The 16865-nt window shown below is 33.7% G+C and overlaps 1 protein-coding gene across 1 annotated transcript; it reads right to left on the reverse strand.

The window, feature by feature from the left end:
* Window positions 1-335: 335 nt before the first annotated feature.
* Window positions 336-13401, reverse strand: LOC142979346 (UPAR/Ly6 domain-containing protein bero-like). The gene is made up of 4 exons (XM_076124206.1): window positions 13243-13401; window positions 2017-2096; window positions 1472-1589; window positions 336-1266 (listed from the first exon to the last, which is right to left on the reverse strand). The coding sequence occupies exons 1-4, from the start codon at window positions 13301-13303 to the stop codon at window positions 1037-1039; spliced, it is 489 nt and encodes a 162-aa protein (XP_075980321.1). The 5' UTR covers window positions 13304-13401; the 3' UTR covers window positions 336-1036.
* Between the last annotated feature and the right edge of the window lie 3464 nt (window positions 13402-16865).

Raw genomic sequence — 16865 nt, forward strand, 5'->3', positions numbered from 1 at the left:
GACGTATTAAGAAAGCGATATTCTACGAAGGCGAGGTTATGGGAAATGTAGACGTAGACATTTTGCTTTGAGAGACGTTCTGGGCCTAGTAATTTGACAACCGTCTCATTGAGCTCAAAATGTTGCTTCTGCGCTTGACCCATCCCATGGCCGTGTTGGTTACCGTCCCACTGGGCTCTCTCTTATTGTTATTTATTATAGTCTCTATTTCAACAGAGGGTGTACTTCAAATAAGACAAGACAAAGGAAATATTCAATTGAAAAATGTACTGTAGTAGACCCAGTATTTTACCTATAGATGCTATATTTATATCCAAGTAAAAAAACAAACAAAGTATTTTTTTATTTTATTAAAAATACATACATACACCTTAAAGGACGGTCTTTAACTATTACATAGATACATAAATGCTTATTTCAATAATATCATGGAACATTAACAATATGTGAATATTTAAAAGCTTTATATAAATAACTTTGTCGCCACATGACGTTATAAATAACATTTAATATGCAAATACGATTTGGTTACTACAATAATTATTAGCTATAACAATCATATGACATATTCAACAATATGATACAATTTATTTATTATTTAATATATCTCGTATAGTTATAAAGAATTAATATCGTAGGGTTCGTAGTAATCTACTTAACAATTGCCAGGTACAGATTATTGTTATTGTTACAAACATACATTATGAAAGACTATAATATTTTAATATCATTATACTTTTGGTACTCTCATTGAATTGTGAATTTTCAATACACTTAGCGCGTTTCATTCGCGTATTATTAATCTTATCTTAAATACACTAAAACAACAAACAAAGCAAATAAACAATAGATTGGACGGTCTGTTATTATAAAAGGCAATTGTGGCTATACCAAGAACAAAATGTTGGGTATATAAAATGTTGAAATTTGTGATATTTGGCACCCCAATAATTGTAAATGATAGCAAGCTGTTCACTCGATGTTGACTAAGCTTAGACCAATATAATTGTTCACTTGCTCTGAAACATGTCAGATATTATTGCTTGCAGAGCAAGTATGTGGCGATCAACGCCAGGGTGGCGAGTGGGAATGAGAAAGCGACAGATGATGCTCCATTGCAGCTGTCCTTGTCACACACGCTGCAGTATTTGAGTTTGCTGCCGTTATCATTGGGCATGCCTTTGGACCAGTTCTCCAGAGTGCGGCAAGTATGGTTTATGTCGTTGGGGTTGGCGTCCAGGCAAGTGCGGATGGTAGTTCCGGTCTCTGTAATTAAATAAATATTTAATTAGACCATATTTGCTTAAACGTGTTCGAATGTTACACATATTAGTCGATGGCGTGGTTTAGAGAAAATCGAAATTGCCCTTGAATCCAATAGCTAAGTAAGATAGTCAACATGTACAAGTTACTTTGGTAGCAAAGGCTTTTCGTCGTGGCTTAACATTGCGGCAGGAATAATAATACTTACGTAGTACAATCTTGTGACAGTATCTTGGAGCGCCGACGACACTGCTGGACACTTCGTTCGGAAGGATGGTGCGCAGGTACAGCTGGTTATAGTTCACCGACTCCTGGCTTGAACAGTCCTACGCAAAAGATACCAATTATTTATTATCTCCATTCTACAAGCCTTTGTTTGCTTCAATTAACAATCCATAAAAAATGTAGGTATTTTCAATTTATATCTATTAGTCTGAATGAGACCACGGCCAGTACAGTCTGAACCAAAACGGGGAGCAAATTCTCAGTAAATATATATCCTCAAACAATTTGAACAGGGTAATCTGTAGTTGTCAATAAATATATACGTAATATAATTCGACCCTGGTATCGGACCCTAGACCTCATGACCAGCAGTCAGTTAAGGTGCCAACGGCGCCACAGAAGCAGACAGTTTTCAATATCAGGTGTATTCTGTTTCAGTTTTAATCATATCAATAATTTAAAGAAGGTTGTGACAGCATCAGCTAGCGATAAAAATACAAGACTATACGGAATATTAATGTAACTTACCACTAGATTTTTGCCCTTGTAGGGGTCTAAGCAGGTGGGGTCATTTTGTGAGTTGCACTGGTAACAACGTATGCATGATCCTGGAAAAGAAAAAAAAAATCTCTTGTAAGTAACTAGTTAATCCAGACAATACTTATACTTTAGCTGCTTCTCATTATCAATGTAAAGCGGCTATCTCTGATTTGAAAAATCGTTATTTTCATTATTTTTCTTTAAATTTTCTTCTTCAATAATGGTTTCATGCTACCATTATCGATCAATTTTGTACAAAAATCAGCGTCTCCACCCTATTTTAAACGTTGGCTTGAAAATCGCGTATTGTTATAAATAAATAGTATAAAATGGCGATAAGCTTTTCAGAAAATGTTAGCAATTCGTTAGTATTCATTTATTACATTTGTTATTATGATTACAAAGATCTTATTAGCCGAATCGATGTCCAATTTGCTTGTCGTAATAACGTCGTAGGAAGAAAAACTTTGTGTTGTTATGTTACATACTACATAGATAATAAGTTTTACCTATACGAAGTGGGATAAACAGATCGATAGAAGATTCTTGAGTACTTTAGCTTATGTGTATAATTTGTGAATGATAATTATAATATACTTGCTCGTAACATAAACTTAAAAAGTATTGAAAACTCAAAAAATCCAAACACTCACTTATAAGTTCACATTAATCAATCAATAAATATAAAAGTCTTCCGTTGATGAAGACTGATGTGCAACGCACAGCCGAAACTACTGAGCGTAGAAAGTTGAAATTTGGGATGATGGTTCCTTAACCCTTTGAACGCTACTGTCGGCTATACTCGACATATCAGAAGGTGCTCACGACGCTTTCGTCGGTTAATGTCGACAAAAATATAGCGCTGTGAGCAGGATCTGATTTGTCGAGTATAGCCGACCATGGGGTTCGAAGGGTTAAGAAGTGTATAGGAGCACTATGAGAATGGTTCTTGGAAATAGTTTATAAGCTTTTAATTTTTCCAAGGTAAAAATGCGTGTTCGTGTTTATTTAATTAAAACTCATATTCCTAAAATTATAAACGTGATTAATGTGGAGAGAGTTTCTCAGAGGATTCTTTGATTCTATACAAGAGTCTTTAAAAAAACTACTTTCATGAGTCAAGTATTGAGTGACTAAGATATTATTTAAAATTCATTTGGCAACCACACATAACCGTTTTATTGATCAGATGTATAACAATACTAACAATCTGAAGTATCGTGCCAAGAGATTATACCGGGGATTATACGCAAGGATTCACTTTTTTGCAATTTTGCAGATCACCTGGATATTGTAGAGCAGAAACTATTCAAATTATTTTTTCTCCGGGTGCACTTGAATACCAGTTTTTACTTGTAGCTGCTTATAGGACCTCCACAGCTCGGTTACCTTGTTTATAACACGACACGTCTCGGTAAGACTGGTTATCAGACTTTCAAGCTTCTGACTATTGATAACGATTGTCAAAGATCTTTGAAAATGAGAGCAGGGACCCACAATTAAATGTGTCTTTCGAAACACGAAGGAACTCGGTATGTTTAATATGACCACCCATCCACTGATCTACCTCGGACAGTGTAGCTTAACCTGAGAGATTGATCCGTCCGGCTGTTACTTCTTAGTCACGAGCTCATCCAAGATAAAATAAAATTCTAGGACAATATTCAGGTCTTAGGTAACTGAGCGAGCATGCGTGTGCGAGCGCGTGCGCCGATAATTTGGGCGCAGCTCTTATAATAGCTGTTCTATTTAGCAAACCGCGCGTAACTCCTATTTTAAGATCACTGTGTCATTCTATTCAGAAATTAATAATGTTTTGAATGTGCTTATCGTTACTGGTTGTAGATTAGACAGATTTCCGTTCTCGGATCCTCAACTTTGGAATGTTAATCTACAGTTTATGTACAGCTACAATTATTATTTACATTAAATATAGTCTTTCATTCAAGTAATAAAATCAATTTCGAGAAAGATAACTTGAATGGTGAACACTACACATACTTCATTAACGTCAAATGAAATATGTATCTATGTTAATATTATTATAAAATGCCAGTCTGTCTGTATTTGCGGTTAAGCCGCTAATTTCTGAAAACCACCCATGAAGTGAATAAATAGTGTATTCTTTGCCAGCGCATCGGCACGTTTTGCTCATAATTAACTAATACATGTACAGTATATACTATACTACTCATAAAACTTAATTTATAATTGCACAAGTATAGTCATTTTATAGTTATTTTGTACGCAAGGTTTGCAGCTAGCGGAGGCATACATGCCAGTTGATGTTAGCCTGTTTGAAACAGCTACTTTATTTTGGAAATACACAGAATCATTAATTATAGTCTAGATTATTCTAGATAAATCGTGTAGGTATGCCAAGACTCTCTTGGACTATAGAAACCTTGCATTTGTCATATTTCATTGTTCTGCTAACATTGTTATAGCTGTGACATGTCTTCTACTTCATTCCAACACGTATTCGGTAAAGTCATAATTCTGCCGGTACATTTACTTCTACAGATAAAATTATTACTTTGTTGTTGTACTCTGAGATTTTTATGTAAACACTTATATTATGTATTTGTTTTACCTATATACGTAACTGATTTCATGGTGATTTCTCCTACTGGTTGCGAACATGGAAATATCTGATATCAGTTTACAAACTTCTGTTTCAAAAAACTTAAGTATTGTTGTGATCATTTAAATATAATATGTATTATTTTTTTTTGTTACATATCTATGTCGTTATTTCATTCCACTGTTGACAAATCTTATATGGAAATCTGATCAGCGCCCCAAGCGTATATTGCAAGAACTATTTTCGTTAATGAATTTAAATGTCAAACGTTTGCTAGTTGATAATACTGACTGCACAAATCGTACAGAACGTATCGCACTAATCCTTCGAGCTGAGAGCACCTCTTACCTAATCGGTTATTTATTAATACATTTATTTATAAGCACTAAGTTATTCATCTCCTTATAACGAAATATATTTTCCGGGTAGACGGCTGGTGCCGGATCAACCGATAGAATAAAAGATGAGACTTGGTACATAAGCGATAACCCGCCAATCACCTATGAAGAAAAACATTAATATCTTTATTGAAAAAGTAATCTGTCAATTGACATCAACCTTAAGTTTAAATAACGCATTCTCTAAACAACCGTATCATGTCAAGTTGCCGTCTGAGTAAGTCAACAAATTGGTTCATTGACCATAATTAGATCTGACTACTTTAGTAATCTAGGGTCAAGAGGGGACAATTTAGTGACTACTCACGTCTACGTTCAGACATGTAACAAGTGCAACTTGGCAGGAAATTATATACATATAACATTAAGTTTGTTATCCCCGACGGTGTGGGTAGTGGGTTAGTGCAACCACATTTCACCATTAACTCCATGTAATAGGGGGCGACTATATTGCCATATTTGTAACATTCTCATATAAATAAAGATCCAAGAATTTCAGAGGAATTGTACCCGGGACCTCGTGATCAGAAGTCGGATGTACTATAAACCGCATCTCAGAGACAGTCTACTAAAATAATAGACTATTAAATAATCTAACTAAGTATAAGTACTCGGGCCATTTCAAACATGCGAACTACGGACTCCGACAAAATGACATGACATTTTGTAGAAATTTTCTAAAGTAAAGACGTATCGTCGTATATTTTACTAGCGAGAATTAGACATTTCAGATTACTGGAATAAAATAGTTCTAATAAAATCCTCTAGGAGCGCTGATCAGTTTTACATACAAACTTTACTAGCTAGCCGGCTGTTGACAGCCGATAGTGGTCCGGAATTACTCCTCTGGCGACGGTTAAGAAACGTTCTAGTATATGAAAAAAATGATGTCGAAGTTATAATTTGAACACGTGCGAACAAAATGGCTTGAACATAACGAGTTTGTACTGGTAGTGTGCTTACCCTCCACGACGAACAAATGATGTCATACAACCATATATATATTTAGGCCATGAGCAACGCCTTGAACGTTGAGAAATACTGCATGTTCTAGAACATTACTTATTTAGTTGTATTGTCGCTACATTTATGTAGTTTATACAGTATTATGGAACCACGCATCTCACGAAAGATGGGCAAGGGTTCAAATAAAACTTTAAGGAACACACTATAATTTTTTTCAAGCCACTCGAAAAGCTTTGATAGTACTTAATGTTTGTTATCTCATTAATAGTTATAGAAAAAACGTCTAGGAATTATTAAAAAAATATATATTGACTGAAGAAATGTTTCATCGGCGCTAGTATATTTTTGACTCAATAGATTGCCCATGGATTCTTATCAACTAGGCAATTAAATGACTAAGCACAAACTCACTATAGCAGAAGGTTGTAATCGAGCTCGATGTCATAATTAAATATATAACTTTGTATGTAGTCCGAATCTGTACAATCAGTACTATCGACTATCGAGTGTTTGACATTTAAAATATACAATATACTGCAAAATAAGTTCTTACGACGGCCACTGGAGGCGCTGATCTCATTTTCATACAACATTTGTCACTAGTTAGCCGGTCGTCAATAGTCGATAGTGGTAGGGAATCGCGCTACTGGTTTACCTATGCATTGAAACAAGCTATAGATTAGTCTACGCGGTAGAGTAATCGTCTGGAAAATTCCAACGTATTCATAATATTATCTAAAATAAATGTTTTCGAAGTAGATGTTTGTTTAATTCTTTTGTTATAGATTTCTATGGGAATGTTAATTATAAACATTTTACGATCGATAGCTGGAATGTTCTATTCTTGTTTTAAAGGCTCTGCGAATTAGTTTTCTAAGAAATAGGTATGTATGTATCAGGCGTTTTCTTTCACATTTGGGCATAGTATACGAGAACCATATTGAATGCATGTTATGATATAAATAAAATAGTCATGGCCACCATATAATTACACGATATTTTGTATACTTAACAATTATTATGCAGCTTAATAAATATGTAATTCTCCATTGCAGCAAAAGTACAAGCATTATGCGCATTCTATCTCATCCAAATAAAGGAAATAAAAGAAATGGAGAATAAAAACTTTTTGATGTTCCTACACGGAATGAAGTATTTTAGTAGTTTTTCTTGCTTTTTCACATCTTAATTTGGCAAAGAACCAAAACATTAAGTGCTTAATACTAAAACTTGGTAGTAAATGACACTTTTAAGTGCTACTGTCTATATGGTTTATTTCACCATTTTCCTTTTAACTAATTTATTTTTCGTAATGGACTTACAATTGTGTAGATTTTAAGTTACTTAATATGGATAAATATACAAAATTATTAATTAAAATCAGTTTCAATCACGTACGCTAAGGCTCTCTATAAAGTTGATGGACTATCTATTTTATCTTAAAAACTACTCTGTAGCTATCTACAGAGTAGTTTTTAAGATAAAATTTGATGGTTTACTAAAACAGTACATAATATATTTTTTAATTTCTTCGTCAACTAATAATAATACTTGGACGTCACATCTTCAAAACAAACTAATATATTTGAGTAAAGTACATTTTAACGATTGAACTAAAAAATGTTGGAAGATATTTTAAGTTAAACAAGAGATAGCCTTCAAGAGACACCGTAATATAGCAAGTAAACAATATCACGGGGTAATACATCACCTCAATGCAAATAGACCTTGTATCTAGTATGTCAAAGTTCATGGCATGCCGTGACATACGCCTGCACTATCGCAAAAAGCTCAAACAACAGTGTCAACGTTTTTAAACTGACACGATTTAGTGCACTTTCTACAGTAAAATTTGATGCAAGACTTTGTAAAGATGTTATTCTTATGGCTCGTGCTTGCTTACATATTAGGTCGGGGAAATAGTCTTTTCGCATTGTAGTATGTATGAACTTGTAATAAAATCTTTTCTCTACACAAAAAAGCTCGATATTTGGGTACCTCACGAGCTCACTGAAAAAAACCTGATGAACTGTGTATTCATTTGTGATTCTTGAATCCAAAGAGATTTTATTACAAGTTCATACATGCTATAATGCGAAACAACTTTTTCCCCGACCTAATATAATGAAAATTAAACGTACGCTATATTTTTTGCAACAAGAGCGAAGTAAGATAACCAAATTGATAATACTTTTTTGTGTGGGTCAATGTGTGATCAAAAAAAAAAACGACTTCTTTACTAACACTGCTACCATTATTATTTGAACTAGGTAATAGGTTTTTATTTTTTTTTTATTTCCCCGCGCCGTAATGTTACGTCTGCAAAGTTTAAATCCCTTTCATGGCTTATATAATTATGATAGCTAAATAGACAGATGTGCAAAAACTTTCCCCATGAAACTGCACTATATGGACCACCAGTCTTTTGGAAAATTTTGGAAAATTTCAAAATATTAATAAAGCATTATGATTATGTATTGTGATAAAAATAAGACTGTTTACAATAATAATAACAAGGTGTGTTGTTTTCAAATAACACTAATAATTTATACCAACACGATATTCACATAGTCTCAGCTTTCAAGGTTGTCATCTAACTACTTTGAATACCGGTTTATTTACTACAGGTACCCATAAATATTATTATTCTTCTATTATTACATCATTGACGGAAAAAAGATGCGATTTTCAACTCTGTAGCCTGAGCAGTGACCCAAATGGACTAACCAAGGTCACACTATTGTTATTTGTGAAAACGGGGCCCCTTCCACACTATTCTGCGGGCGACATGGAGAAATACGGACGTTTTTTTTATACCGTCTTTTATGGAATTATTGGGAGGAGCGCCAATTAATTTCTATAAGATGCACTGTATGGGGAACTAGTCAAATGGACATTCAATTTTGCTACCAAAATTGTTAAATTTTAGAGTTGTTCTTTACATTTTTTGTTCGGATTTTATCTTACTTCAAAATTCATTTAGATTCAGCTACAAACAATTGTTCGTCGTAACATGTACTTTGCAAAGAATATTATTGTCATTTATAAAAAAATTAAAGAGAGTTCGTGATTCCTATTATGTTGAAACAATGTAACAGTTTGTAAACATTCTAGCAAACGGTTATCGGCTAATAATAGAAGTGATGTAATGAATGATGACGTCAGTTATTAGTAATCAACCGACGTTTTGTGTTGATATCGCTCTGTGATCTGTGTATCGATGACATTAAGGCCAGGTGTCACCACTTCACATTTCTGCCTGCAACGCGATTCTATACTGGCGATACCATCGAGTATCGAGAGTTTGACATTTAAAATGTACTGCAAAAATAGTTCCTACGTCGTCCGCTAGAGGCGCTGATTAGATTTCAGTACAAAATTTCACGATAACTAGCCGGTTGTCTATAGTTGCCGGTAGTAGAGATGACAAAATACCGCAGTCCGCCTTTCCTTACTCAAAATTAAAATCATGCACAATATTATTATAAAAACTAATGTTTTGTTTCTACGCTGAAATATTACGCTATAAATAAAACGACCGCAAATGATGTTGTTTTTTCGATATACTTAATAGCGTCATTATGAGATCTGTCATAAAAACAAAAATTATGTGTTTTCGTCTCATTCGTAGTCTAAGAAGGCAAAGGAAGTAGAGCGTGAAACTTTTGTCAACAGTTTTTTTAAGCAAATAGCATTTATTATTTCCTGTGTTTTAAGATAATGATCTTCTTTTATTTGTTAATGCCCACTGCTGGGCTAGGGTCTCTTCCAAAAACAGGAATTCTATTAAATATCGACAACCTAGTCTATTGATGTGTTGTTTGAATACCTGATCAGTGCCCCTGGCGTATTCTGCAAGAACTATTTTTAAAAATTATTTGGTATGTCAAACGCTTTCTACTCGATAATATTGAACGCAGTTTCGTCTGTTTGAAGTTCCCGATTCTGAAGATAGTAACAGAATCTTTTCTTGGCGAGTGCTTTTTTGCACACTTTCCGATAGTGTTTACATTACAAATTCCATGCCGATGTATACTTTCATTCAATCAATATGTTAGTTTAATATCTGTAAAATGTATAGAGGAATAAATGGCTCTCATTTGCTTGCAGTTTAATCAGAATATCTTTTTAGGGTCAAATAAGTCGACTTTTATCCTAATCAGTACAGCCGTTTAGTAAAAAATATCCACAAAAAAACACTTATTTTTGCTTTTGTAATGTAGTGTTATAAGTATAAATAAACGTGGTTATTTCTATATTTTCATGTTATCATTGGTATGAATCAACTATTGTTGATATTAAACTTTAAGTAGGTACGACATATTATTGTTCTACACGCGCTCATTCACTAGTTTGAAAGTCCAATAGCCAAGTTATTGTTTTTAAAATTTTATTCAAGTTTTGACCTAGCCTTCCAAACTTGGTTTCATTGACAAATACCTACTATAGACGAACTGTTGAATATAAAGGCCCTGCATACAGTTTTTCTAGAATTACGATATAGTTTGATTTTTATAGTCCAATGACAGCAAGTCCTCAGCATGAAGTAATCAGGTTAATATTAGACCAGACGCCATTTGATTTACTGAATCTTAAGGTAATTTTACTTGCTAATGCTCAAAATAATAACTTAAAATTGCACCTCAAATCCAGTCCACTTAGAGCTTTATAAAAGACGAGATTTTATCAAAATAAGACTTCGCAAGGTCGAGCGACCAAAGCAGTTCAATATCAATCTGTCTGTCGAAATGGTGTCAGGCTACGGACTAGACAAATCACAGAAATAGCCCCGAAACATCGTTGAATCACAAATTCCACTTTTATATTATTATATTTTATTTCCTTGACAGTATCTTGTCGTAAAACTGGAGCACAATGCTATACCCGAACATATTAGCTGATGTCCACAAAACATTTTACTCTTACATAGTTCAGTTGTAGATTGCGCAAAATCGTAAAAAATATCTGGAAACATTCCAAATTTTTCGTTCATCTTTAATATAAACACGTTTTTAGGGCAAGTTTAATTTCATAATACGATTTGGGGGCAATGTGATCGCTTATAATTGATGTATATGGGGTTCATATTAGCCCTAATCGTGTTCAGTGTTTGGCACGAGTTGAAGACAAGTGAACGCATTTAAAGATTTGAAACTACGCTTCCAGTAGCGCAATTCTGTACAGTCGGTAATACCAAGTATTGAGAGTTAGACATTTAAAACATATTGCTAAAATAGTTCCTACGGCGCCCACTAGAGGCACTGTTCAGATTATCATACAAAATTCTCGGAAGCTAGCCGGTAATGGATAGTTAAAAGTCGCTGTGGATCGCGATACAGTAATGAAAAGACATAATTATTCTGCTTAGTGTTAAACTCCGTCTTTCTTTCTTTTGATGCTATACGGCACTAACAGAGAAAGGACGTAAATTATCTTAATTACATATAACTTAAGCCTATATTCTTTTAAACTGTACGGCATGCCGGCTAGCTTAGCTTTGTAGGGAAAATAATAACCGACTAATAATAATTTAACTAACTTCTAATGAGTAGATGTTTCAGAGTATAATATCGGATGATGACATTTGCTTTTGTATCTTTAGAACTTGTCAATCAATGATCAATACCCGAACGTCCTACTTTTATGTACCAAGATCGTATACTATGACTAGATGAGGCACATACAAGCAATAAACATTTTTATTTCATATCCTGATGTGAAACTGTAATAAATTTCTTTATTTATTGAACTACGTTTCACATATGTTTTTCACATCATTTGGTTTATATATCTTTGCTTGTAGTATCGACCATATACATCTGTAACTTAGTAAAGTGAATTTATATTGACAATGATTTTATTTTGTTTTACTTCTTCGAGATATTATAATTCTGTTGTATATAATGTTAATCCAGATATATGTCATTGATATAATGTAACAATGTGTTTACCATTTTGATTATTGTCGATAGGTCATTAAACTAGGTTTTAACGCTTACTAATTTAAAAAAAAAAGATTTTATCGGTCCAGATTTTTTAGTTATGTAATTAGGTATACATTAATTATTAGGTACATTTTTAGACCCAATATTTAATATAAACCTGTTAGCAAAGACTGGATGCCATTACGTTAAGATTAATTAATAGACATCTATGTATTTCGCTTTCAATTTTTTTTGTCTCTATTACGCGATGTCTGTTTAATTGTAATATTTTCAATAAAAAAATAACAACACTATGGAGGTTGTTGAATGATCCCAGGAAGTACTAGACAAAATTGGAAAAAGAAATATCTATGTCGTCGGTTAAAATTGACTTGATAGACAATTTTTATCTCTGCCTATCTGAATAGTGCTTTCGAACCGATAACAATTTTATATAACATTTAAATGCTAAAATAATATTTTTAGACTACTTAATTTATAAAATCTTTTAACGATAGGTATCAAAGACAAGTGAGTGACCATAGTACTAAACCTGAAAAGAGAACTACTTTTTTGGAACTTTCTAGTCGTTCTTAAGGAGCTCTATAGACGTAATAAATTTTATAATTTATACATATTATTATAATTATTCCGTAAAATTTTATAAAATTATACAAAAGATAACATCCCGCATGGAAGTCTGAAGGACTTAAAACGCATTCGAAAAGGCTAATAGGAAAAAGTATTCAAAAATATATTTGTATAAAATCCTAGCCTATAGGTAATATCTAAAACTAATTTGTTTATAAAACTACGTGGTACATTCGTCTAGAACATGACCTAATTTCTTGCCCTTGTATGTGAAGAATAAAGACCCATTTATTCCAGTCTGGTATAAAAGCAAAAACTAGAAAGAATTTATTGTGAGCAGACAATACGAGTACCTTTACATTACTATCTATTCCTTCTGAGTGAAATTGGAAAGAAGTAAAAACCTCCTAGTAAAGTATTTGAAAAGATGCGTAACGTTACCAATCGCTAAAATTATAACATTACGCCTTTTTTTCTAAATTTTAAAGGATAGAGCGGATAACTAACACCCACAATTCTGCGATAAGTGAATCCCCAACGTATTTGCTTGCTATCAAATTAGCAGTATATTGAAAACCAAAGGTAACCTAGAATTAGATAAACTACGATAGCTTTATACGCGATAACTAATCTCAATTGCTTTCAAGTGAACATCGATAATCAGCTGGTAAACTAATGAAGTACAGTTACGTTCAAAAGTGTTTAAGACAAATTGTTATATGTAATTAGAAAATAATGAATGTTTACGCACCAACTTCGAATAAAGCCAGTAGGACGGCCAGGCTGAGTGCTGCGAATCCTTGTCGAGCCATTTTTTTTTATTTGGTTTTAAATCACGGGATGTACGACTGAGCTCGGGCTACAGATGAACGATACTGAAGCGTCGAACGCCGCGCTCGCCCGACAGCATGACGCCGACCAACGCATTTACACGTACCGTAGGGAAACAACTTTTAGAAGTGTGAGTGGGATAGTCCCACATTATCCTCCTGTTAAAAAACCTACAAAGAAAGTTGAGTATGTTATATTATTGGAGTTATTATTTTATATCAGTTTGGCTTTTACTTAAACTCGGATTAGCATATACACTTAAATAAATTTGACAATAGTTTCATGACCACTCAAATATGATCTCTGTTTTGTACTAAACTGTGATAGATATCTAGCTTTTATTTTATCAATATTATTATGAATAATAATCTGTGGGCATGGGAGTGCCGATAGTTAGGAAGTTCATTGAAGACCTCCGTGATTCGAAAATGACGTAAGGTCGTCGGTCCTGCGCCTGATCACTCACTGGTCGTGTCGGTGTCGGTCATCCGTTCGACTGGGCTATGAGAACGAAGAAATAGGGAGTGTATCTGGGTTTTATGCACACACTTTGACACTATAAGCAAAGTCTTGCGCAGTTGGCTGGTTTCAACTAAACTGGCCGCCGTAGTCAAACATCGGCCAGCAGCACATTGAATTATTTATAATCTTTATGCCTGTATTTAGTTCCTAGTGCATATACTAAAATGCAAATCTCTAAAGAGTCACACTAGCGTATCTGGTCGCTGCTCTTAATTTGTCGTTTAAACGTAATCAAGGCAACTCGTGATCATTGTGACAATCCTAGCAAGAAACCGCTCCTACATGTACTTGTTTGTGAAATATTATGTAAACTTTACGTACATGATTGTACATAGGTTTTTTAGTAACTATGAACTATGAGTAAACTTTTAAAAATGTAACGTGATATGTGACTACCAAACATGCTCCCATATTAAATCTGATTTCGTAATATGTCTTCTAAAAAAAAAACAATATCACTCATTCTAACGCTGTAGGAAAACTTTGCCTAAAATTTGTTGAACACAGGTCTTCATCATCTGACCCGTGGTGGACTCAAAACTTAACCTCTATCTCACTCCGAGAGGAGATCCTTCCTTCCTTTGTAGGTTATTTTGAAACTAAGAAATACAATTAAAATCTATAAATCGACTTAAAATATGAAATTTGCTGATGCCTATCTATCACTTTACATTACGTGAATTTTACCTACGAATTTATTTTCAGTGAAATTTGGGCCAATTGTAGGTCAATTGTAGACCTATATGATTCCCATCCTGAAAACTGTATCGAAATTCCAAGAACCAATAAAAATAATTGCGAAATAGGTAATAAAAAGATCAAACGTTGAATGTAGAAAGCGAAAGATAAAGACAATAAGAGCATATTACGCAAGTGAAGAAGAACTGTTTAGGTGCTTATTGCTCAATGATACTAGAGGAAGGAAAAAAAGCCGCAAATGATAATAAATCCAAGAAAACACATATTTCAAAGTAACGGGAATATTTTGAACACTGAAAATGATTCAGGTATTGTTATTTTCCTTACCAATAACCAATTAAATACACATATTAATGAATTGTCAATTAATCGTTGTCGTTACTACCTTGTAAGGGTAGCAATTACATCAATTAACAACAAATAATGACAGTATGTTTAAGGAAATATGTGTTACGAATTATAAACTAAACTTTAAAGAACTGTTATACATAATGATTCTTCTTATCTGCATTAATAAGACAGAATGCCTCAGGCATTGAGTCCGCCTTTATGCAACTTTAGTAAATTAAGTTAAAAAGCTGCTGTAAAAGAAAGTGTATTAATCGTCTTAGTGCATAATGTGAATCCCATGTAATAGGGGACGAGTATATTGCCGTATACTGGTAAGCACATTACCAAATTATATGCTATATATAATATTTATTGTAGTCAGACTATTAGACCAATTTAAGAAAGCACGCTATCTCTTTTCTCTGCCTATAATTCGACATAATATTTCGAAATATTTTTAGGATTTGTATGCCAATATCCCAAAGTATGGTCACAGTCCCGTCCGACTTGTAGATATATACTCGTATTAAATCTTTGGCCAGGATATCAAACCAAACATTCAAGGTTAACTGTTTAGGTATAATATTGTTTTTTTCTTGGGACTTTCGTCGCAAATATCTCCCGGAAAATGTCGTTTCAGAGATCTTAAAGGCCTTTTTGATCGTAAAGTTTTATTGCCAATACACTGACAATAACAACTATGATGTTGACTGTGGCAGCTTAAATTATAATTAAAAGTATTATATTGAACAAGTTAATTATTATATTGAACAAGTATTCAATTATTGTATATTGAGCAAAAAAAAACATTGATTAAAAGAACTTATAAATATCTTAATAACTTAACTCGGTAAAGTTAATACCTTCTTAAAGTGTAAAAATCTACAATACAAAAGAAAACGCTGGGAGGGGGCGCCCTAAAAAGACAGGCACACGGAGAAAGGCAAAAGGAGATCTCGTAGTACTTGTAACCGACAGCGGTTCTGCATGAGAAGGTGTGGATGTGAATAAAGTAAGGGAAGTTTGTAGGGATCATAGCAAATTATATTCTTTGGTCTCTGCCTATGGGAAAGGGGAGTGATTTTATGTATGTACTAGCTGACCTGTGCAACTTCGCTTGCGTCACATAAGAGAGAATGGGTAGTTTTTTCCCCGTTTTTGTAACATTTTTTTACTGGTACTCTGCTCCTATTGGTCGTAGCGTGATGGTATATAGCCTATAGCCTTCCTTGATAAATGGGCTATCTAACACAGAAAGGATTTTTCAAATCGGACTTGTAGTTCCTGAGATTAGCGCGTTCAAACAAACAAAAAAACAAACTCTTCAGCTTTATAATGTTAGTATAGATGTACAAAAAACTGTGTTGGTTTACTTAACATTGGTACGGAAAGTCTAGTCTGCTTATTAAAGCCATCAAATCGTTTGTTTCATCTATTTTAAACGATGAACTTGCACTATACGATATTGTTATGATCTCTGAGTAATTGTTACGAACTTGCGAGAGATGACGATGATTATGACATGTTTCGTTTGGTTAGTGTTCAATTTATTAACACGAACCAAATGCATTCAAGTGTCTATGTACCATTTATGTTCATTAGAAATACCTATCTATACTATACTAATATTATAAAGCTGAAGAGTTTGTTTGTTTGTTTGAACGCGCTAATCTCAGGAACTACTGGTCCGATTTGAAAATTCTTTCAGTGTTAGACAGCCCATTTATCGAGGAAGGCTATAAACTATATATCATCACGCTGCGAAAGGAGCAGAGTACCAGTAACAAAATTTACTAAAACGGGGAAAATTATGACCCATTCACTCTAATGTGACCCAAGCGAAGTTGCGCGAGTCAGCTAGTATATACATAAGCGAAGCGTTCTTCGTGGAGTTAAAAACAATTAAGCCATTAAAAAAATTTAATAATCGTACACAATACAAAAAAAAATCAATGAACATAATCCTTCAATCGTCAGTGCTCGGCATAAAAT

Source organism: Anticarsia gemmatalis, chromosome 16, assembly GCF_050436995.1.
Source record: "Anticarsia gemmatalis isolate Benzon Research Colony breed Stoneville strain chromosome 16, ilAntGemm2 primary, whole genome shotgun sequence".
In the NCBI taxonomy this organism is placed as follows: Eukaryota; Metazoa; Arthropoda; class Insecta; order Lepidoptera; family Erebidae; genus Anticarsia; species Anticarsia gemmatalis.

What these genes read in the sequence shown, in the direction of transcription:
- LOC142979346 (XM_076124206.1), bottom strand. Translation starts at nt 13,303, where the DNA reads ATGGCTCGACAAGGATTCGCAGCACTCAGCCTGGCCGTCCTACTGGCT. An exon ending in ACAAGGGCAAAAATCTAGTG is followed by an intron (nt 1,590 to 2,016) that starts GTAAGTTACATT and finishes TCTTTTGCGTAG; the next exon opens with GACTGTTCAAGCCAGGAGTC. An exon ending in CTGTCACAAGATTGTACTAC is followed by an intron (nt 1,267 to 1,471) that starts GTAAGTATTATT and finishes ATTTAATTACAG; the next exon opens with AGACCGGAACTACCATCCGC.